This window comes from Conger conger, chromosome 10 (assembly GCF_963514075.1).
Source record: "Conger conger chromosome 10, fConCon1.1, whole genome shotgun sequence".
Classification (NCBI taxonomy): domain Eukaryota; kingdom Metazoa; phylum Chordata; class Actinopteri; order Anguilliformes; family Congridae; genus Conger; species Conger conger.
The window spans coordinates 11,304,947-11,329,927 of record NC_083769.1 but is presented as its reverse complement, the minus strand read 5'-3'; the positions used below and the strand labels follow the sequence as shown (position 1 = coordinate 11,329,927).

General features: G+C 46.8%; 1 protein-coding gene across 4 annotated transcripts in view; it reads right to left on the bottom strand.

Moving 5' to 3' along the window:
- Positions 1-24,981, bottom strand: part of LOC133138225 (neuron navigator 1-like) — a 171,072-nt gene that overhangs the window by 83,222 nt on the left and 62,869 nt on the right. For all 4 annotated transcript variants that reach the window (XM_061256807.1, XM_061256810.1, XM_061256809.1 and 1 more), the window contains 2 exons: positions 16,320-16,422; positions 8,632-8,994 (listed from right to left, as the gene is read on the bottom strand). In XM_061256807.1, coding sequence (XP_061112791.1) covers positions 8,632-8,994; positions 16,320-16,422 — 466 coding nt within the window. The remainder of the gene's footprint in view (positions 1-8,631; positions 8,995-16,319; positions 16,423-24,981) is intronic.

Sequence of the window (24,981 nt, the reverse complement as noted above, 5' to 3'; positions counted from 1 at the left end):
TCCTGTTTTGACGGCCGTCCATTATCCACAATTAGCCACTCGACAGGACAAGAGGCCAATATTCTCCTGGAGGTTCAACACATGGGCAGCATTAACAGAGTGGGAGTGATGGTGGTTATTTTGACTTCCCTGCCTGGAGGCTGCTCCTCCCCCTCCCCCTCAGTGTGGGTCCTTAATAAGTTAATGTTCCTGAAAGGGTTGCCGTAATTAAGAGGGATTCCACTGGCCGCTGGATGGCTTTCCCTTCCAAGGCCTGATTGCATAAAAGTGCCTTGGCCTCCTAATGGTGGGTGAAATGTACCCTCTAATCCTGGCAGGCGTTTTGTTTTTGTAGCGCTGCTAGGGTTATCAAAGAATGACTACGATCTCTGTTAAGCACACCCACAATGCACCCTGTAGGTCTAAGTATCCAATTCTAAGGCAGGGGGGAAGTCTGGTAAGGGCAGAGAAGCAGGAGTAGTGATGCATTAGATTGTGTGGGGTTAGCACGATCTCCCCCTTTCCACATGCATGCATTGACACATGAGCTTGTCTAGCTGGGTAACAGCTGGTCAACCAGCTAGTGCTGGTAGCTTGTCTGTTTAAAAACACAGCTTGAGTTGGTCAAACCATGTCGAGCTGGGAGCTGGTGTGAACTGGTCAACCAGCTAAACCATGTCGAACTGGGAGCTGGTCTGAACTGTTCAACCGGCTAAACCATGTCGAGCTGGGAGCTGGTCTGAACTGTTCAACCAGCTAAACCATGTCGGGCTGGGAGCTGGTCTGAACAGCCTAGCTTGGGCAGTTTTTTTCAGCAGGGCAGCCATCTCAAACGTGAATATAGAGTGAGCTGGACTCCTGTTCCATGCTACCTGTTGTCACGGCAACCCCCCAGCGGACGCAGGCTTGCGTACGTACAGGGGCGGGGCGACGGCGAGGCGGTCCGTAGCTCTGGAGACATGCAGCAGCAGTATGGACCCGGCGGCCGGCTGACACAGTGACTGCGCAGACCGGGTAGATGGAGTGGGAAAGGCAGCGGTGGCTCTGACTCCATCTTACACGCACGTGCTTTGAAGGAAAGCCCTGTGCGCTCCTGCTTTTCTTCACGAAGCAGGAGTGCCGTCTTTTAAAACGGCAAAGCTCATCGGCTGAGAGAGCAGGATGGGGGGGGTCTTCGGGGGAGATGAGGGGGGGTCGTGCGCATTCCTTTTGGGCTTCCAAACCACAGAAATATCAAAAGAATAAGCAGAATCTTGGAAGTCAGGGCTGAGCCACTGCTTTAGAGATGACAGGGGGGAGATGAGGGAGTGGGCTGGACTTACGTCCCTTACGTCAAATATGCAGTCTTATGTGTGACATTCTTCAACAACGAAGTTGTACTCTGACCTGATTATCATTGTCTCTACCTGTCAGCCTCACGTATGCACACCCACACACAGACACAGACACAGACACACACTGATTGTGCCCATCCCACCCCAGCCCTCTCCACTCCTCTCCCTTGGGGGTCTCCGATCCGGAGCGGATTGATTTTGGAGCGGTGCGGGAAAGCTTTGTCGCAGTTGCCACGGCGACGGCACAGCCAGGACCAGCTGGGCGCATTAAGCCGAGAGGTTCTTTATTCGTCCTCTATTGTGGACACGAGGGGCTTATGGGTGTTTTACACGTACCCTACATTAAAATGGCCTACCTCGGCTCAGACCAGCCATAAAAATAATAGCCATTTATAAGAAGGGCTTAATAATATTAACATATTGCTGGTCCATAGCGATGCCGGATGTCAGAGCTGGTGTTTGTGGTGACACAGTGTTGTGTTTGTGTCGCTATTCAGGCGAAGAGAGGGTGAGACAGACCTAGTCCACAGTGCTTTAAAAACAAGAACATCTATCTTTCACACCATGACACCATTTTGTATACATCATGGAGATGTACTGTTTCCTCACAGAAAAACACTGCTACTTCCAACAAGTAACCATCTGTCACACCGGGACAAAAGGACAGAAATGAGCCTTCATTTATTCAAGAGAACGTCATCGGCTGTACATCTACTGTGTACATTTGCATAGCTCAAAATGAGGAGTGCAATTAATTTCATAACAGCCAGACCATTGCAGACAAAGACATGACATTATTCCTGATGTAGCAAACTGGGGTGGATTAAAACACCCAGAGCCAGAAATGCCAAGGACAAGCAATTTAATAACTACTACAGTAGATCTCACACAGATCCATTTCCACAATGGAAAACGCATTAATTACAAGCCCCTGGGAGGTCTGTGTGTGTGTGTGTTTGTGAGTGCTTGTCACATGTAGCTGACACACACTCTTTCCCGCAAGCACGCACAGACACACACACACACACACACACACACACACACACACGCACGCACGCACGCACGCACGCACGCACGCACGCACGCACGCACACACAGACACACGCGCACACGCACACGCGCACGCACGCACGCGCACGCGCACGCACACGCACACGCACACGCACACGCACACGCACACACACACACACACACAGACACACGCCAGACTGGACTGATTTGAAAACACTGCACGGCTCTAATGTGGCTCTGAGGAGGGGGTTGCCATGGCGACCAGCTTCCTCTCTCCTTTCGGGGCCCTGTTGTGAGTGTTTGTGGGGGCCCTCTTGCGAGAGTGTATGTGGGTGTGTGGTATTGTTTGTATGTGTGCACGGTAAATTTGGTGGTGGTCTTTCTTTGGGCTGGTCAGCATATTACCCATAACCCCTCTGGCCCACATCTTCAGTCTCATTCCGCATCACTCTATCACTTATGAGGATCAAATGACCTTCCACGCGCCTCTTTCAGCTCAAACGGCTGTCGTGCACACAGCGCAGATCGAGAGAGTCAATCACAGGCCTCTAATCGCGTGCTGGAATCAGGGACATGGAATTGAGTTGATTATATGCCAGAATCCTGTGAGAACACAGAACACAGATTCTGTACTTCGGAAAAGCTGAGGATGCAGAGCAAACTAAGCTACAGTAGGTCTTAATGGGTGTTCATTTTAGATCAGGCCCTCTTAGTAGTTTAGTCAGTGGAGGTCTGACCCAAAGTGCATACCACAGAATAAGAAAAGAAGGGAAATTATAACAGTCGCTCTAGGCAGCCGGCAGACAGATTTGGGATTGACCTCTGTCAGAATTTGGTTGCTTTCTATGACACACTCACACACGCACACTCTCACACACACAAACCAACACTCACACTCACACACATACACTCTCACAGGCATACACACACACACACACACACTCATGCACACGTGCCCACACGCATACACACACACGTCCTTAATCAATAGTATGCACTCACTCTTGGGAGCAGACAGGCAATCAATAGCCATTACACCAAGAAAATCATGTTGGAGTTTTTCAACCATAAGGAGGAATATCCACTCTGGAAAGAGAACATTTCTGGCTGCCAAGCCAGTCCAGTTGCTATCACATTAATTGCACTGCTCTCGTATTATAAAGCAATACTTTACAACACACGTTTGCGTTTTGTCAAAAAAAAAAAAACCCAAAAACACGGTGTTCATTTACAATGCACTAAGCGCTCTTATGTGAGGACTTTTGTTTTGTACGGTCAGTATTTCTGCAATACGGCATGATTTGAAGAGAGACAGGCCGAGCTCCAGTGGCATATCCCACACACATCGCTGAGAGGGAGAGGCGTTCGGAGACGAACGACCCTCCGCCCGCGTCCACGCGGGTACGTCCTGCAGGAAATGAACTTAGCGCTCCACTTCCATCAAGCCAATAATCGCCTGAGAGGAGCATTTCCACTGGAGGGCTGCTGGGTTGCAATAAAGCACGCTCCTCCAGGTCCGAGAACCACTGGTTTTCCACCCTCCCTTTACCTCAGGTCAGGCGTGACTACAGTCTGGCCGATCAGTAGCACTAATTGGGATACACTGCTGTACAGCAGTGCTAACCAACCTTGTTGCTGGAGAACAACCATCCCGTAGGTTTTCACTCCGACACTAATTTGGCACACCAGACTCAACTAATTAGCAGCTCAACCAGATCTCTAGCTGTTGGCCACTGGGTTGCAATAAAGCACTTTCCCCCCCACTGCATATCAACCCAATTCCTGGATATCTACCATCCTGTAGGTTTTTACTCAAAGTCGCTAATTTGGCATAACTGTCTCTACTGATTAGCCGCTCAGCCAGATCTCTAGCTGTTGAGGGAGGTGTGCTTTGTTAGGGCTGGAACAGGGGTGGGTTCTGCTACAGTACAGGGCAGGGATGGAGGGGTGTGGAGGGGAAACCAGCTCTTTTTCTCCTTTAGCCATCGCAAATGTGTTTCAGCGGGCTGAGCTGACCTCCCGACGGAAGCTTCGGTGGGGTCAAAGGTGGCTTCGTCCCGCAAAACCATCCAATGGTTTTTTCCTGCCGCCCGGTATCAGGCCATGAGAACCGGGATCAAGAAGTACTGTAAGCAAATGCCGTCCTGTAATTCTGATTAATTTACCAGGACCACGGGACTCAATTAGCCAGTTTAGTGCAATGTGGAACGTAAGGCTGCTCATGTGCGCATTAAGTTTCCTGCAGGGCAGTAATGGTGTGTACAGTGATTACCTCTGTATGCCCACCACACAGGACTGGAATATACTGCAGTTCACTGAAGCAAAACATGTCATCAAGATCAGAATAAGACACCCTGCACTGCGCAGTACACGGGTAAATGTGCAAAGTATTGCCATGCTCAGATACTGCCAGATTTGAAAATATATATTTATGTGAAATTCAGTGCAGTCCGTAAGTATTTGGACAGTGGTACAACTTCTGTTCTTTTGTCTCTGAACTCCAGTACATTGGATTTAAAATGAAACAATGAACGATGAGGATAAAGAACAGGAATTGTACCACTGTCCAAATACTTACGGACTGCACCGTCATATATATTTACTGTAGGATAATTCTCATTCATAAATGTAAATCTAGTATTCAAATTGCTCCCATCAAGCTTCTCTTGGTAGGGAAGGTGGTTGATGAATAGTATAAGCGATAGAGAATCTTCCAGAACGGTCTACTGACATGGTCAAGGTGAGAAGGTTTGACCAGGCCTACCCAACTGGCCCTCCAAAACACTAAACCAAATGCCCTTCCCTTGCCTCAAAGTCCTCCTAAACATTAATGTAGTATAGACATGTGGGCGCACAGCAGGTATATTAGAGTTCCTATGGTGACGCTCACAGTCACCTTGGCAACCTGGGGCTGCGCTGACAGATGCCGACATCCCAGAACAGCCATGGGGGATGAGGGGAGGGCACTAGGAAGGACCAATGTCCTATAACAGCAGTGTAATGTAACTGACAATGTCACCAGTCATCTGTGATACAGGATGTCCTTCCTACACAAAGAAACATAATCACACCTGTGAGCTCAATGCACTGGAGAGGATGCATGTACATCTGCTGGACAGGTGTCAACAGCGTTGAATATATGCAATGTGACTCTCCCAATGCAATGACTGCTCCCCTTTGAATGCTCACTGGGGTGGCATAAGCAGCTAGAGGATTCAAAGTTAGCTTAACTCTCTCCCTCTTTCCCTCCTTCCTCTCTCTCTCGCTCTCTCTCTCTGTCTGTACCCTTCTCTCCTTCCCTTTCTACTTCTCTCCCTCTCCCTCTCCCTCTCCCGCAGGGTGTGGGTCTTATTACACATGGTTAGCCATGTAAGACTCCACTGCACAAGGGCTGAGCTGAACCAGTACCCATCCGTCTGGAGCAGTGACCTGAGCTGCCTGCACTTTACCACCTATAACAAAGCCTGTGTGTGTGTGTGTGTGTGTGTGTGTGTGTGTGTCTGAGTGTGTGTGTGCGTGTGTGTGTGTTTGTGTGTGTCTGAGTGTTTCTGTGTCTGTGTGTCTGTGTGTCTGTGTGCGTGTGTGCGTGTGTGTGCGTGTGTGCGTGTGTGTTTGTGTGTGTGTCTGTGTGTGTGTGTGTGTGTGCGTGCGTGCGTGTCTGTGTGTGTGTGTGTGTGTATGTCTGTGTGTGTGTGTGTGTGTGTGTGTGTGTATGTGTCTGTGTGTGTGCGTGTGCTTGTGTGTGTCTGTGTGCGTGTGCTTGTGTGTGTGCGTGTCTGTGCGTGTCTGACTGTTTCTGTGTGTGTATGTGTGTGTGAGAGAGGGAGAGAGAGACAGAGAAAGAGAGGGAGGTGGACTTCAAGCATTTGGCTTAGAGAGGGGAGAGACAGAGAGAAAGACAAAGGGAGCTTTAAATGAGTAAATGAGACAGAAAATGAGAAAAGCAGCCAGCTGCCCAGCTAACGTGGAACCCATGGAAACGCATCCCCATCCTGAACACAGCAGGATATTTATGAACATTAACCTCATCATCCTCATAATGCATACAGTTTTTATGGTGGAATCTACTAAACTATTAAGCTACTCCCAAAAAGTACTCATTTTTTGTATCAGCGGTTATTTATGCTACTCTAAAATTTAAAAATGCAGAAATGCACACTGCCACTGTGTTGGATTTCTGTTACAGTTTTAGAAACCACCTGATAACTAGATAACATTGCTGTTTAATCAGAGCACACTTTGAGGGTGTTTATAGAAATACTGGGATAACTCTTTATATCTTTGAGGCTCTTGGTGATGACATCATAAACACACACACACACAGTATTGAGAACCCTAACCCCTTCGCCAGCTAACACCCTTCCTCTGGGGGAGCGAATGTTTGAAACATTTGTGGCAGGGTGATATCATATTCCACACAGCTGTGTCGTGCTCCACGATGAGGTCCATGGCTGCACTCTCATAGGGGCTCTTTGCTGAGCTCCGCGAGGAGGCCCGTGATTACACAACAGGAAGGGGCTCACAGACGAGCTACAGGAGAGAGACCATGTCTATGTCCTATGGACAGGCACAAAGTATGGCTCCGTGAGGGGGGCCCATGACTACACTGCACAGTGGGCCTCACAGACGAGCTACAGGAGAGAGACCATGTCTATGTCCTATGGACAGGCTCAAAGTAAGGCTCCACCAGGGGGCCTCACAGACGAGCTACAGGAGAGAGACCATGTCCACGCTCTGAGGACAGGCTAAAGCTGACTAAGGCTAAGGCCTACAGACGCCTGTGACAAGATGATATTGGTGGGGAGCCTCATAATATGCTTCATTACAGCACAGCCAAGCCGTGTGTGGCTTGGAAAGGATCCTTTTATCCAACTCCGTTTCATATAGATCTGGCTTGCGCATTCTGGCAGCTTCACACTGTTCCTCAAAGCAAACTCTGCATGGCTCTCCAACAGGGGTGCACAACTCCGGTCCTGGAGGGCCGGTCTGCATGGTGGTTTTTGTTCCAACCAGTTACTTTCATTTCAGTTTTCTGACAGCTCTTTAGATTACACTGGTTCACAGTGAAATCTTTAGGATACACCTACAGTCTGTGACTGTAGCTGGCGCTTATACAAATGACCAAGATGCATCTAATTGAAAAATTGAGCTAATGAGATAATTAAGGGCAGAAATAATTAAGGGCAGAAGTCATGAAATGGTTCAGCCCTTGCTGTACACCCTTGCTCTGCAACCATTAAAACTTCTAAAAAAACTATAATTCTGAGAAAGCACTGAAGAATCCCAAAATGTATCACACAATATGACCAATGCTCCACATCTGATATCTGGACTCTGGGACTCTACTATACAATGGCTGTATTGTGTTTTGTTTAAACATTTGATACAGATCCAGTGCAAACAAATGGTCAGGCCATAAAGCTGCCTTCTCTGGCAGAGACCAGGCAGCCCCGCCAGAATCGAAAAACAACAGCAGGTGTGCTAAGGCAGCAGAAACTTAAAGCTGAGATTTGACTTCGCACTTGAAGATTGTCCTCCAGAAATAAGCCCAGGGAAAGTGTTATATGACTAACTCAAGGCCCCTTTTCATGCTGCTACAGTGACAGACAGGAATAGATCGATTATGCGATTCCCTGGCTGTACTGCATTGTATTGTGGTGTCGTCAGATCCAGTTGTGTAGGGCTACGGTGTTGTCTGGTTTCTGATGTGTTCTGGCACCTAATTAGAATTGAATTCAAGTCATTGATTGGCGAAAGTACACACACCTTGCCCCTGGGTCCTAAAGACTCCAGCAAGTAGTGCACATTTCTGAAGACATTATTTTAAATAGCACTTCTCTAAGTATTTTCAAAGATTTCTTTTTTCTTTTCTTTCCTTTAAATGTGATATGCTATTTTGTGTATATTGTTATAAAGCATGCTTATTCTGATTATTGTGGAATGAAAACTTGTGTCCTGCAAAGGACTATATAAAATTAAGTACAACTACAACTACAACTACTACTACTACTACACTGGTTAAAAGGGATGAGTAAACGCCTGCAGACACTGTGGTCCAATATAAGGCCACCGTTCTACATGCTCCTTCATGAGTCTGGATACCAAAAAACAATAACAAACAGAAGAACATGATTGGACAAACCAATCTCCACGGCTATGTAGCAGGACAATCATCAAATCTGGACCTCGAATCCAAATCTGGCTCTGGTTTTCAGTGGTTTGCAGTTCTCTGACCTCGGGGACCGTGATTCGATGACCCCTGCAAGAGGCTCATCCGGACGGAGGGGGCGGAGTCAGGCATGCTCACCCATTGGCCAGGTCGTCGTCCTCGTCATCCTCGTCGTCGGGCAGGCTCTTGCTGAGCTGGTCGCTGTCGCTCAGGTAACCGGACTTGGGGTGGAGCTCGGGGTCGAGGCCCTGGATGAGGGCCAGTCGGGCCACTCCCCCGGGCCGGGCGGGGACCCGGGCGGGCATGGTGTGGGAGGCGTACTGCCCGGCCCCCGGCCCCCCGCGGTAACCCCCGCCCGTGGAGGAGGGGGCGTCGCCCGCCTGCAGCCGGGGACTGGATTGGCCGTGGCGCCAGGAGAGCGGCGAGGAGCGGTTGGACAGGCTGGACACGCTGCGCGCGTTGGTCTCGTCGCTGTCGTAGCACACGCTCGTCTCCAGGCAACTGCGGAAAGGGGAGGAGACACGAAGTGTTCTATGGTGCCAAAAATACTCAAATGTATACAGCATTAGCCCTAAAAGAATAATTAGCAAATATTCATTGAAACAATCGAGCCTTTGATTGTTTAAAAGACAGAATTTCAAATGAACCATGTTGATGTAAATAGATGTACATTTTCTAATTGTTTTTGTTGTAGTACATTACAGTCCAGTACAGGTAGATAGTATGGTAGTTACAGACTTGGCCTAAGACAACTACAACTTCAGAAACTACAGCACCGAGACAAATACAAATTGAAAAGTCGTAGATTAAGGTGGAATGTAGAGAGGACAGCCTTCGCCCGCAGAAACAGGCGTGACAGAGGAACGCACTGTTTATGCTAATGCACCTGTGTGTTTGATTTATGTGACATCTTTATGAATATTCCAGTGTGAAAATGTGAGTTATAATCAACCATAAACCAGGAGCCATTCATTTATGTTCCACAGGAGTGCAGAACTCAAGTCCTGGTGGGTGTGTGGATCACGTTTTTAGTGCGTCTTCAGTGTGTTTTTAGTGCGTCTCCAGTGTCTTTTTAGTGCATCTCCAGTGTCTTTTTAATGCATCTTCAGTGTGTTTTTAATGCATCTTCAGTATGTTTTTGTGCATTTCAGCACCAGTGCTGTGGAGTTTGCTCCACTATTCTACAGGACTTCATATAAAAATGTATAGAACTATGAAACAAACAAAAAACAACTATATTTCACCAGTTTACTTTTCTAAGCTGACCAGCTACCAGAATTAATTTCCATCTGCTTTGGATCCACAAAAAAATGGTCAATGGTCGTACCCCAAAGTTTGTAGGTCAAGTTCCCAGGCAGAGCACTGCTTTAGTAACACAGTACATAACCTGCGTGACTTCAGCATCTCCAGCAGTACACACGGATGCTATGCTAACAGTGTAACACTGCCTGCATACGTGGCCCTGGACAAAAGCCCGTGCTAAACGCTAGTAATCTAATGTAATGTAACAGGAGGAAATTGAGCCCAGGAGTGTTTAATAGGAGTGTCAGCAGCCAGGTCGACAGGGAAACGCTGCCAACTGCAGCAGGGGCCAATCAGATGCGGTCTGGCTGAGGACATTTCTGGGCTGAATGGCTCTTCCTCCACCTGCAGGCAGATCCGCGAGGCGGGGAACTGTGCGGTGCCGGGCAGGGGAGGAGCGGCAAGGAGCACAGGTACAACCAGGGGGACACGGGTTCAAGTCCCAGGCACACCAGGCTGGAGGCAGCGCTGGGGGTAAATGGCAAGCCTAGGCGGGCCGGATGGCCTCCACTCATGAATATGTATGAGTCACACGCCGCGTGACACCCCCGGGTGCGGAAGTTTCCGGGTTTGCACCGTAGCTTGCCACATGGAGAAGGAGAAGGAGAAGGAGGGAGAAAGAAAAGGAGAGAGAGAGCATCCACACCAATGTGAAATCAAATGAACACCTTCACCCTTCCCCCTCACAGGCAAAAACAATAAACTAACACAACAAACTAAAACAACAAAGACAAAAGAGAGCAAAACCCCGCGACAGCTTTTCAGCTCCCTGCTGGTCTCAGCTGGCTAATACCATGTAACATGTAACATGCAACATGCAATTTTCTATTCCCTATGAGGTTTGTAGAGATACATGGTCTGCATATTTTCCCTAAAAGAAACATTCACAAAAGCGAATTAAACATTCAAGCCCTTGATGGTTTAAAAGACCATCAAATAAATTCAAATAATCTGTGTTGATGTAAATAGATGTAACCATTTCTTCACGGTTTTTGTTGTAGTAAAATCTAGAGAGTATAGCCTTTGCCTGCTCTCTCTATTGCTGTCTGATACACTGTCTGGCTGTTTCATCTCTCCACTGTCTATTTATGTCTATGATTCATACACTGGGTGACTGCATCTGACTGCACCTTGGCTGAACCTCACCAGAGGTTTATATATTCTGTGTGAGGCCTTGATGCTGCAAGATGCATAATGAAACAACACTTGTGAATTACATTAAGAACATTTTTTATTAAGGTTTATGCAAAGTCTGCTTCGAATCTAAAGTCTGATCTCAAACATTTGGGAGCAGAAGATCCAAATCATATCTTAGTTTATATTTCATTTGAGCAGGTCATGCTTTAAAAAGCGATGTATTTTATCTCAATGTTTTTGTTTTATGTGGTAAAATACAGGAGCATCCATTATAAGAGAAAATTATAAACCCCACAAACTATGCCACGTATGCAACTTATTTTAGCATTTTCAAAACCAATGAATTAGATTTGTGCTCAGAAAGATAAAAACAGATTGGACAAAGGAGGGCCAAGAATCATCAGAAGCAATCAATGGCTGTCAGTCATCTACCTGATGGTCAATTATGGGTATACAGTGTAAAGTGTCTTAGATAAGCTGCTGAAACAAGAACTATGAAGAAGGATTATGAATCCTCATCCAAAAGCCATATTAAAACATGAAATGCAGTAATTACAAATGGGCTGCATTCTTAGACTAGTACCTTTCCATGAATCATTTTTCATAATCTCAGAATTCTTCAGACTCTAGTCTTGCAAACTCTTTTCAAAGATATACTGTCCTTAGAGAAAAAAAAACCTCAAAGTTTTGGATTTGAGGAAGGAAAAGTATTTTGAGGCACTGTTCAGTGCTGATCTAATTCTCCCTCTAGTGGGGAACTGTTGCTACTGCAGGTTACAGCTGAGGGAGCCACAGGTTATTGGGTAGAGGTGGAAGAAAGATACTGAAGCGTTGGTCTGCTGGTAAGTGGGTCAGGGTGTGCCTCGTATCACCTCAGACAAGGCCTTTTCTGCCGAGACTGGGGATTACATAACCTGATGCAGCAATACCAATGAATAATGCAATGCCTCCCTGTCCCCAGCAAATATAAGGGCATGTTGAAACTATTTCCCCCGAAGACATGGATATTTCATTAACGGTGGAGTTCATCCTTACAAACCTCAGTCGCAAGTAGCCTTTCATTTGGAAAACAGACTACAACAATTTCAGATTTCCCACAGCGTCTTTTTTATAACAAGTCTACTGCTTGTATTATTGTAATAGTTTCAGATATCAAAGCGAGCTCGGGGTGAGCAATTCAAATTAAAGAGTGTTTACACTAGCATGGCTCTCAATGCAATACAAGGACACTGGAGTGCTGTACTGTACATATTTTTAACTCTTATTTAAAAGACTTGCAATACATGCAAAAGTCATACCCTCTTTGTGGTTGAATTGGCATTCTTTTTTTGGAAAAATTGAATTTGGAGGCCAACATGAGGCTGAGCATATCCAATTCCAACCCAAATTTGGAATGGCCAATCATCTACAACCGCGGCTACGTATATCAACCAATCCCGCTGCCGATTCAGGAAACTGTAGACACGTGGTGTCACCAGTGGCTTCTTTTCACACCGCACACTACAGCTAAGCTCATGTAGGGTGGAGACCTTCCATACGTATGCATCCTTGACTGGAGTCTACAGACATTTGTTGGACCAGGAAGGTTTGGTGGGTAGCACTGAAAGTGGAAGCCTATCCTGGCTGGGTATCCAGTTCCCTTGGCAACGCAATTGGCAATAGTGCCAATCACAAAATGAAGCTTCGGTACCAGTCACAGGGGACACTGGCATGACTCAATCTGAGGCAATGGGGCTCGTCCATCCACCACTGTGAGGTGCCTGAACAGGATGAGCAGGATAGCACTTCTTCAACCAGCCTTTCTCAGATCCACACGCTAACCAGAGGTGGCGAGAGTAGCTTTCATGTGAGTCCGTGTCTGCCAGAGTAGATGACATCAGAGGTTGCTTAATGAGCAGGTGCCTTTGGCCAATGGAAACAGCCCATGCTTCAATTCCTTGTGCCATTGTGCCCGCCCTCGACGATAGCTCCGACGGGATCCAGGCTGAGAATCACACCCAGGGCCGCAGACGCACCATCCCCCACCACCCCCTCCAGACCAGCTCCATACTGGTCAACCAGTTCAGACCAGCTCCATACTCAACATGGTTTCACCACCTCAAGCTATGTTGTAAAACAGCTGGTTAACCAGTTCAGACCAGCTCCATACTCAACATGGTTTCACCACCTCAAGCTATGTTGTGAAACAGCTGGTTAACCAGTTCAGACCAGCTCCATACTCAACATGGTTTGACCGGCTCAAGCTAGGTTTTGAAACAGCTGGTAGCTGGTTGTCCAGTTCAGACCAGCTCCATACTCAACATGGTTTGACGGGCCCAAGCTAGGTTTTGAAACAGCTGGTAGCTGGTTGACCAGTTCAGACCAGCTCCATACTCAACATGGTTTGACCGGCTCAAGCTAGGTTTTGAAACAGCTGGTAGCTGGTTGACCAGTTCCATACTCAACATGGTTTTACCGGCCCAAGCTAGGTTTTGAAACAGCTGGTAGCTGGCCATAGCTGGCCATTTTACACAAGGGCACTGCAGTCACGTCTATGCAGTCAGGACCTCTTTCTCTCTCCCTCTCTCCATCTGATTATGTTTTCAGGTGTCTAGCTTTCATGCACTGACACACAGAGCCTCGTTTTACCGACGACCTGACATTCAATGTTTTCAACCCCGCTCTCTGGATTTCGAAATGGCTTTCATTTCCTTTCCCGCTAATTCTACACTTAAGATATTCACAGATTTAAAAAAATAATTCCTGCCTGTTAAACCGCACACATTAGCATGACATTAAAATCCGCGTTTGCTAATATGCTAATTCCGACATTCCCCATTTTGGCTCTCTTTAACTGTCAAAAGAGTTTCACATTAGTTTGCAATTTAGAGCCGTGCGCTCTGCCAGTTTCCTTCGTGGCCATATGAAGAGTATTAAGAGGGGAGCGGATATGAGATTGTGGGTATCCTGTTTCATTTCAGAAATGAATTAAAACTAGACGGGTCTCCGAACGTGGATTTTGTCCTTCTGCTCTCTCTGAAGTAGGTTATATGTACAAAGTACTAAATCATCTTCAATGACTGCTTACCTTGCTTCTTTTGGATTATAACGCATTGACATATAATAACAATTTATAGGTCACAATGTTTATTGGGTTTGATTTTTCATTTTTGAATACAATTTTATTCAGTTCATCAGTATGGGATGTATGTACACCATGAATGTACATCCAACAGTAGCATACAACAAAAAGGGTTTGATTCATGACTCTGGGTCTGAGTAGCAGAAATATTTAGATAGCAGAGGATAATCCCGGCCTTTCCCCAGCACTGTAAGCACTAAAGCTTACAAAAGGGAACAGGTTAGTTCTTACAGGAATTACTATACAATTTGCTGCCGGGATATTGCAATAATTGAAGATTTCTGTTGAACTTCAGAAATTGTATTGCCTTCGACTGTATTCTTTAGAACCATGCATGTAGGCAAGTACGGCCCTCAGACAGATATGGCTATTTTACCCTTCAACATTACCCTCGCATGATAATATGTATAACACTTAGGTTTGACTATTAGTCCATTTATGCTTTAGCACAGGCCCTTGTGAAATGCTATTATATGCCCTATGTTTCTGCTAAAGAAACAAAATATAAGCGCAAAATACAATCAAATATCCCAAATCAACCTGGCTCCCCCATCTTAGAAAACAGCTGAATAATGCAGCAGCCCAGCTCACAGGCAAGGACACACACATCGGCCAGTCTGCGATAGAATCAAAACAAGAATCACCTCCCTGTGTACGGAGGGGGGGATTGCTAGGCCCTGCACGTCCTGCATAGTCGGGGGCTTGGGGTGGAGGTGGGCAGGGGGCTAGGATAGCCAGGAGACGAGCGCTGAGCGAGGCCTTTTAGCCTGAGCGTATCCCTCTTTCTGCAGCCGTACACAACGCGCTAAACAAGGGCAGTGCACATAAACAGGGTCGTTGGCGAGGTCTGCTACAACTCTAACTCTGACTCTCTGTGCAGCTCAGACTCTGTCTCTCTGTGCAGCTCAGACTCTGACTCTCTGTGCAGCTCAGACTCTGACTCTCTGTGCAGCTCAGACTCTGACTCTCTGTCTCTCTGTGCAGCTCAGACTTTGACTCTCTGTCTCTCTGTGCAGCTCAGACTTTGACTCTCTGACTCTCTGTGCAGCTCAGACTTTGACTCTCTGTCTCTCTGTGCAGCTCAGACTTTGACTCTCTGTGCAGCTCAGACTGTCTCTCTGTGATGGCGTGTTTGCTGTCCAGAGATAAAACCAAGATGGACCGAAGTGCCAGAGATGGAGCACGCCATTGTGCTGTCCAATCAAAATCCTTTCAGCATGAATGGCCGGGAAGTGAGGTCAATTAGCATCTGCTGTGAGTGACTCGGAGAGTGGACTCAGAGAGTGGACGCTTGGCCTTTGCAGGAAAAAAAAGCAAATGTTTGGAGGCACAGTGTAGCAATGCAAGTGGCCTGAGTGAATACTGCATGTGTGCGTGCGTGTGCGTGCATGTTTGCATTTGTGTATGCGCAAGTGTTTGTGTGTGTCCCAAATGACTAAATGTAAAATGTGTGTGTCTGCACCGTGGGATTTACGACTTTGTCAATGTCCAATAGCGGCAATTAATTGCACTTGACCTCAATAAGTCACACAGACTTCAATTAATAGGCTGCTAAATGCCGATTGTGAATGTTTCCACCACAGTCACTGACAGACACAGTCACTGGAGTCAGCAGCGTGCAACTACCAAGCAAATCACAACTGACCCATCAGGCCTGTCTAGTTCCTGAACACTAGGAAAGCCCCGCCATATTAATCAATGGAAGAGAACTGCAGTCAAAAACAGCTCAAGCTAGGTTTTGATACAGCTGGCCGCTGGTTGACCAGTTCAGACTAGCTCCATACTCAACATGGTTTGACCAGCTCAAGCTATGTTTTGAAACAGCTGGGAGCTGGCCATAGCTGGGTTTTACACCAGGGTATATGTATTCATGAACAAACTGGAGGTTTTGAAAATAAGGCCAGCCCTTCATGAGAGAGATATCATGCGCATGCTGGATGTCTGTCAGGCAAGAAAATGAAATCCAGGTGAAGGAGGAGGTATAATATCAGAAGCAACAAAATCTTTTTCATGTCAGATTACGGTTAATCCTACAGGTTTAAAGTGTCGATAGGGGGAAAGGAAGGAGAAATCACATTTCAAAGGAGAAAACGGAAAACAATATCTCTGAAAAATTCAGCCAGTTATCGCTGTTCCGCTTGCTGTTTTAAAAGACTTGCGCTTGCTTTTTTCTTTTTGAAAGTCGATAGTTTTGTAACTTGAAAGGCAATAAGGAGGACTTTTGAATCCAAGACAGTTACTGTATGTATAAAAGCCTTTTGCTTACCTGTGGCTTAGCTGTGACCCCCGCAGGCTGGTCATGGTATCTTCCAGGTTCTGTCTCAGATCGAGGACGTTCTGCACAGTCCGTTTCCTCTGGGACTCTGGATCTGTGGGAGAGACCATTCAGCAGGTGAGACACTTTATCCTTTGTTGTCTGTCACGGAAGTACTGAGACAGCCACCAACCCCCCCCACTGCTCCCACCCCAAACACACGCGCACACACACACACATGCACACGCACACACACACACACACACACACACACACACACACACACACACACACACAGGCTTTGCCGAGTTAGCATTCCCCCCTCTCGCGGAGTACTCATGAAGCACACGATGCATTTCTCCCAGATAGATACTCTAGAGCCTAATGTGGTCTCAGCTAAAAAGCTTTCTTTGACACAGAATAGCGTAGGAACACTTAAGAACCGGGACAATACAGTGGGCCCTTCCTGGACAATACAATAGTGGGGCTTCTCATCAGCCTCCAATGTCGATGAATTAAATATTAAGTAGAAAGCCTGCCAAAAAGCCAACGGCTCCTCCAGCTGTAATGGAACTCACTTAACAGAACACGCTCTCAGTCTCTTAAACAACACATTAGGATGGTTAAGGGTCGATCCATTGTCTAATTACTCCCATTATTAAAGTGGGTTGCGCTGGCACAAAATCCTCCGTGGTGCCCAAACCTCCAGAGCGCCATGAAAAAAGGAAAAAAAGTCTGGAAATACACAGAGGAACAGCAGAGGACGTTGACTGAAATTATTAATATTTAGCGAAATCAGTATCTGAAAGCATTGATCTTATCATTTTGATTAAGATGGCTTACACAAAGCATACAAGTTCATTTTCAAGTAATACATTGTCCTTGCTTTGTTTTAGTTTTTACTCCACTTTTGAAAGCGCGCACACACACACACACACACACACACACATTGTCAATGATATAGTAGAACATATCTATTTGTGCTGAAGTGTTCATGAGCATTTTTCTTCTGAATAATATTAAAAAAGCCACTTGAGTGTCAAATTAAGAAATCAGAGTGGCGAGCCCATTCGCTTTTACAGTGCACAAGAAATGAAGCTGCTTCTCTTCCACATCATAATATGTGTGTTAAGTACATAATTGCTATAGTACATCAAAGCAGGACATGACACTGTAATTAAACCCGGGCCACTTTAATGAATACGTACCGTCTCCTTAAGTGGAAAGGATGCGCTAGGGTGCTTCAGAACCGAAAACCAGCGAGTCGCCTTCTGTTAGCTGCCCGGAGTGGCTGGTACTACGCCCCGTATCCAGGGTTAAGGGGGCAGAATCAACAGCACACTGACAAGTGGCCATTAGCATACATCAGCTAACCTGACTGCCAGTCGCCATGGCGACAGAGGCCCCTTACAGAGCGGCTTTTACGGGCTTTAGTTGTAGAATATTAATGTGATAGCTTGCCTCCCCTCCTAAAAAAATACCTCAAACCCAAACTCTTAGTGAGATTGTGAATGCGCCAAAAGCCAGGCATCTTTGGGTGTGGCAGGTTGGTTGGCTAAGGCACCTCTGCCTCTGACCTCTTCACCTCTTCACCAACTCCACGGTCCTCAAGGGCCAAGAAGTGCTGGTGTTCCACCCTCCCTTTACCTGGGAGTCAGGTGTGAAGACAGTCTGGTTATCTTGCTATTTGTTATTTAGCTTGACCCCTTTATCCAAAGCGACTTACAGCTGATTAGACTAAGCAGGGACCAATTCCCCCAGGGCAATGTGGGGTTAAGGGCTTGCTCAAGCTCTTATGGTGGCTACACCAGGGATTGAACCACCAAGCTTCTGGGTTCCAGGCATGTCCCTTAGCCACGAGGCTACAGGCTGCCCCCTGGTCAATCAGCAGCAATAATTACCCAGGAGAAAATTATACCAGGGCAGGATTTTTATACAAGGGACCTGGATTCTGCTCTATGACAATGGCACAAGTACCATGGTTGCTCATGCCCCACTATTTGAGGCTTTCCCCATGACCTTCCCCCTTTAACATCACTACCAACTAGGGTTGCCACCCGTCCTGGATTTTGTTCTGTCCTGGAAAAAATAATGAAACGAAATGTCCCGGAAGTATTTTCGAGTGTTGCATACATTAGTCTTGCTTAATGAAATGTAGACAGCGTATCCAGTGTTCCTTCCTAAATGTAATGTAACAAATGGTGTTATTAGCCGTACAATAAATAAAATGTTCAATAGTTTACAACAGTTATATGGTGTGCTGTTTGTTTTTATCTGGTTAACTTGCTTTACGAGCGTCTCATGAGCGACTGCATAATTCAAGACTTACACCAATATACCAGACTCTCAGCTCCTGCTTGCACTTAATATTAGTTAATATTACTTTCAAGCTTCCTCTTCACTGGAATGCAGTTAAGGTTTGTAACACTAATCTTATCATGAAAACAGGTCCCAAGCCAAAGCATTCCTGGCTAACAAATGAATTTTGCAACTCTAGTTTTTCGGATTCTACTTGTCCACAAGTTTGCGTTTGGATAGCCCACCAGAGGACCGGACGAAGACTTGTCCACTTGGACGACTATCCGTGCACGGAGGTGATACTGCATCGTGGTGGGCCGTGAGTGGAGCGATTTTTCAAGACCGTCAAAACGTCAAATCCAATTTAGAGTGCGAGGGTCATGTTGGGCCGTGCTCCCAAACTTTCCCCGCAGGTCGTCGAGAAATAAAACAGTTTGACAGTATCCCTCAATCCATCCTGGAAGGCCAGGAGCTAATCATTTTATAATCTCCCCGCGAAGGGGGAGGGCAGACAGAGGGGAGAGCGGGGCAGCCACAAATTTACTGTGAACCCCGCGACCCAAGAGAGGGAGGAATGAGCCCAGCAGAATGTTGGAGAACTTCCAAATGGACGTCGTCAGCACGAGTTTGCCGTTTAATTGCATTCTTTTGCCACCTGCGTGAGCTAGAAACGACTCCGGATTGGAGAAATCACTGCGTCTACGGTATGGAATTCTTACGCACAATTTTCACTGGTTCCTCCCACCTATTATTTTCCATTTTTACAAAGCTGAGATTATTTTTCTTGCTCACGGTTACCATTTCATAAGTATGAACAAATGGAACTCAGAGAGTTTTTGTAGGACATACTCAGCACGCACCAATGAAAATACACCTAAAATGAGTCCAAAAAGAGAATTATTTTTCCAGAGAAACTCTACTGCCACGTTCTAGCTTCCAGAGCAGATGTGCTAACCTGGAAAAATCACGAGTCTAAAAACGGCATTCATCAAACCGCGTGCTCAATCGCACCTCCACCTCATAACTTTTTTTTTAATGGAGGTAGCTGCGAAATGGTAAACGGGGACAGGAACGGTCGCGTTTGCCTGCAGGGCTGGAGCCGCAACGCCCTGTTAGCGAGGAGGCAGGCCCAGCGCTCCAACAGCTCTGCGTTTTTATCGGCTCCGCCACGCTGCGGAGGGTCATCAATCACCAGCCCCTGCCACCAAACCATCACCTCTGCCTGGGCCTGGCCCGTGTCAAACTGCATTTAGCATTCAGGAACCGTGCTCCGAGCAGCCCCGGGGCAAGCGCAGGGATAATGGACCACACAACGCCGGCGTGTACTCCACAGTAAAGGTTAGAGCGCTGGCCTCTAGAAATGGGGTGACATTGCAGGCGCTGATATAGGTCGGTCAAATTAATCATCATAATGCATCGTCTGCCATTAATTCTGTGCGTGGAGCCAGACAGCAGTGGGTATACACAGTGACTGTTGCTAATATGGGAATAGCATATAAATAACAATGCATACAAGTACACTCTCAGAAGTAAAGGTACAAAAAGTACCTAAAAATGTACAAATACTCATCACATAAAATTGTACCCCTAGCCAGCAATATACCGTATAATTAATTTGTACCTTTCTTGCTTCAAAAAGTACTTATTTGTACCCAAAAGAGAACATTGCTGTGTACTTTTGGGGGAAATTTGATCCTTGAACAACAGAAATGTACCTTCTTTGTGACTTCTGAGAGTGTATGTTGATGACATTCCAAGATGGTGCAGCCCCGTTGCATACATTGTAATAAACCTCAGCAGAACTACGCATGTATATGGTCTCTGTAGGATTAAGCTCAGTTCAGTGCTTTTCAATGAGGCTCTTACAGGGGGTGCTGTAGCACACAAAATAGACAGTGTCACTGTTGCTCCATTTCTCCTTTGTGAAGCGCCAGTGTAAACAAGGACTCCAGAGATAAATCCGTTCCAAACAGGATCCCACAGGCCAGACACAGCCTCCGGGTCCTCTGTGCAATTTGAGGGGATTCTGATGGATATTAATGCCCACTTATTTGTTTAACCTAGCTAGCCTTCACACGAAAACCATCATAGCGCCATCGCTAAATCATTAATGTGAGCTTTTCCGCGAGGGCAGATCTAAACAGGATGGAGTAATGAATGGTGCGCTTCAGAATGAGATCCTCCAGGGCTCTCTAAAATGGTAGGTGCGCTGTGCATTGCGGTCGTACTGTAGATGCGCCAGTGAACGCCATGCATTCAGAGGCAAATTACAGAGTGAGTGCCCACTTTACTGCCCCCAGAGGGGCAATTGTGAGCACACAGATACTGCATCTTGAGTCTGTGCCCTAATCTGTGCTGCCAGGGCAGAGAGATTCAGTTGGTTTGTGAGGTCAGACGCCAGTAAGGAGAAAGGTCCCGTTTTAATGCTTTAGCCCCCCTGCCCAGGAGGGACCAGTGCACAGCCCGGTTATGGATGACCTGTAGGCTAGTGGCTAAGGTACATGGCTTGGACCCAGATTCTTGGTGGTTTCAAGCCCCCGTGTAGCCACAATAATAACTGCACAGCTGTTGAGCCCTGGAGCAAGGCCCTTAACCCCGTTCCAGGGGGGATTTCCCCCTGCTTACTCTAATGAACTGGATAAAAGCATCAGCAAAATGTCTAATTATTAATTATAATTATTTAGTATCATTATCGTTATTATGGGTGTGGTGCATTGTGGGTAAAGGGAGAGAGGTACAGAGAGTAGCCCCCCCCCCCCGTAGCTGGAAAGGGGGTCTCTGTAGCAGACTGCTGAGGGTTCAAAAACAGCAGCAGTCTGGTGGACGGTCGTGGGGACCAGCTGGGTGATGGTGGGGGGGGGGGGGGAGAGAGCCCCTCCGCTGGGGAAGGAGGTCACAACCTTCAGAGGTGTCATTTTCCAGGCCAGCTGGTGCCGCGGGGCGCCCCCCGCACCCGAAAATGGATTTGTGCGCGAGGCGGGCGGACGCAGGGGGATTGATGAAAGGGGCACGGGGATGGGGGAGGCGTAATGGCGGGATGATGAAGTCATCCTGAACACGGGGCCACGGCCAATCACAATGTGCACACCCTCCTCTATTGGCTGGACAGACGCATACAAAGAAATCAGTGCACTTTGTCATACGTGTAATTATAACTTCACTACAGCATCATTTTACACCGGTGGTGTATCAAACTCTACTTCACTAATGAATTTAAAGCAAGTGCTTATTTTTTGTTTGTTCGTTATACAGCATTCGTCATGAAATTCAGAGGCTACTAGTCTCGTGATTTTGTGATTTTCACAGCATAAACACACACTGCACTACATTTCATGGATCTTACACGCACATGAGAGAAATACGTATAAAGGTCAACTGTACAGCATATGCCCTAAGTGTGAAAAGCTACACCATCTTCAGAAAACACAAGAATAGGTCGTCATAAAGATGAATATGTTGAGGGAAAAGCCCTGTTTTCCTGCGCGCGCGGTTCTGCCCCTCCCGGGAGAGCCATACTTGCCGCCACGCTACACTAGAGGGCACAGTCGTCTGAGAGCAGACCTCCAGACTGCGCTCTACGGAGAGGAGCTCTACCCAACCGCACGCACTTAAGCCGCTCAGGCCTGTCCGAGCGGCTAAAACGGAGCGCCCACATTCCTGAAGTGCCACGCATCGCCCTTCTCCTTCAAACCCCCCATGCCAGGCCTCCGTGACGCCGCCAAGAAAGTATAAACTGGAACGAAAAGGGCACATTCTTCAGCGCAAAATTAATTAGCGATTGAGACGGCGCTGTAGGCTGATGAGAATCAAGTCCCGACCAAGTGCGAGAAATGTATGAAAGGGACACTTGGGATATGCGGTGAGGACCGTAAGTATTCGGACAGTGACACAATTTTAAAGGGCTGCAATTCCTACATGATTCACTCCATATGGATGTGCGAACTCTCAAGACTGTCAGATGTACTTAACGTTAACTTGATGGTAAGTACATCTGTAGGACATACACAGTGTAGGAGTTACAGCAACTCTACGTTGTGGATTTTTTTGGGTTTTTCATTTCAGCGAGTTTCTTACTGACAGTTTGGTTCTTTTGTGCATACGCAACGTTGATAAATGAGGCCCCAGGTATGGATTTGCCAAAGATAAATGCATACAGGAACAATTTAGATTTTGTTCCATTTTCTAAATTTCACAGTAAAGTCCTGATTCGATTAAGGATCAGTCTAATACTCCAGCACAACCAGAGCATAATGCATCTATACGGATAAGGGAATCAGTACACCTCTAGTAGTGCAGGTGCTACTGGATGTCACTTGCTCATACGCACTTAGCTGATGTTTAAGTAATGTTTTTTGATTAAAATGTCATTTAGTCTATAAAGGCAGGATATGCCATTCAGTCTATGAAGGCAGGAGTTGCACAGGTTTAGCACGCACGCACGCACGCACACACGCACACACGCACACACGCACACACACGTCCAAGGACGCGGATAATGTCAGACAAATCGAAGGGTTGGAAATTGATTTGGTGCTCGCTTGGTAATTAAGGAACGGCCTGTGTGGGCTTTGTCTCACGCTGGGTGGTTGTTGGGTGGGTGGGTGGAAGAGCGAGGGAGAGAGAGAGAGAGAGAGAGGGAGAGAGGGAGAGAGGGAGAGAGGGAGGGAGAGAGGGAGAGAGGGAGAGAGGGAGAGAAAGAGGGATGGAGGAAGAGGGGGTAGACAGGTGGGAGGTGAGAATGCTGCCCCCCCCCCCCCATAGCTTCCAGACTCAGCTGTGAGGAAGGCGAGGGTATTAGCCATGCAAATGTACCCCCCTCCGCACACACCCGGCCCCCAGAGGAGGCTGATGAATCACCGCTGACTGGTTAAACTGGGAGGATACCGCCACGGCCGCCACTGGGAGGAATGAAGGAATTAACCGCATCAGACAAGCGATTTGCTGCGCTCATTAGCCTATTCAGAGGCAGTTGCGCTAGCTTCATCCGGCGCGCTCTCGTTCTGCTGAGCCCGGCTCTGGCCCCCATCCTAATTGGGGGGCTCTTTTGGGGGGGGGGCGCTCTTGACACAAATTTGGAGACAAAGAGTCGGAGCGTCTGATCTCTGTGACAGTAACAAATACCGGAGAATACTCACAGGGGCTCAAAAGGCCAACAGCACACAGACAACGTGTGCATTTCACATTAATATAGACATAACCGTTGAATTCATAATTCTGTAGAGACCCGAGAAGTAAGGCAGAGGTTAAAGCTTTGTGTTTGTGTTTGTAGAGTTTGAGTCCAGAGTTGTTGTTGCAACCCTTTGCAGCTGAACTCCTGTCCTTCACTGCACAAAAAATATTAACAAGCGTTATAGTCTTATAATGATTTAAAATCTTTCTTTTCTCTCTCTCTCTCTCAAGTAAAGAATATTAGCTTGTTTTTTTTAGTTACGGTTTCCTTGACAAGTTGGCAAATCTTGTTGGCCATATTTTTTCTTCTTATTTAGCAAAAAAGTAATAATATTTGTCAAAACATAAGACAAAAAATGCGTTTTGCAGCGCTGAAGTTCATGTATAAATAATGGTGCGGAGCCGAAAGGACATTCACAGGCGTCTAAGCCCCAGAGCTGGGCGTCGCTCAGTGCCATGTAACGCAGCAACACTGTCACATTTACGGCTTCCTTTATGAGGAACAGCAGTGGCATCAGATCCAACACGTGTGAATCATTTTTACTCAGAATTAAAGGCAGCACGCAAAGGCGGCGTTAGCATGCACCACTGGGATCTCAGTGAGGGAGCACACTCACACACAGAGCTGCGCACTGCCCTGTCTGTCTTAACAAGCGTCTTTAGTCTTAAGACTAAAGTAATAATAATAAGACTTAAGATCTTTTTTTTTTTCTCTCAAATAGAAAATATTAACTTGTTTTAAGTAACCGTTTGCTTGACAATTGAAACTTTCACACCTCATTGCCACTCTTTTTTTGTCTCACAAAAAAGGAATAGATCTAAATACAAGACTAAGATACTAGTCAAGACTGATGTATTTAGAAGTTTTTTTGCAGTGTATAAAAAAGAATGAGGAGGCGCAAAGCCAGCTTTAGCCCAGACGACTGGGATCTCAGCGGAGGTCTAACGGCGTGATGGCACACACACACACACACACACACACACACACACACACACACACACACACACAGCTCTGAACACAGTGCTTCCAGAACCTTCCGCCCTCCAGCTCCCCCACCCCTACGGGCCACTGGCCTGCTCATGAGCTCCAGACCCCAGCTACGCATGACTCGTGCCATCTAATTATCCGCTCCAGCGAACGCACCCAACTTCATGATATCCTGCTGAGAAAAACAACTCAAGCTAGGTTTTCAAAACAGCTGCTAGC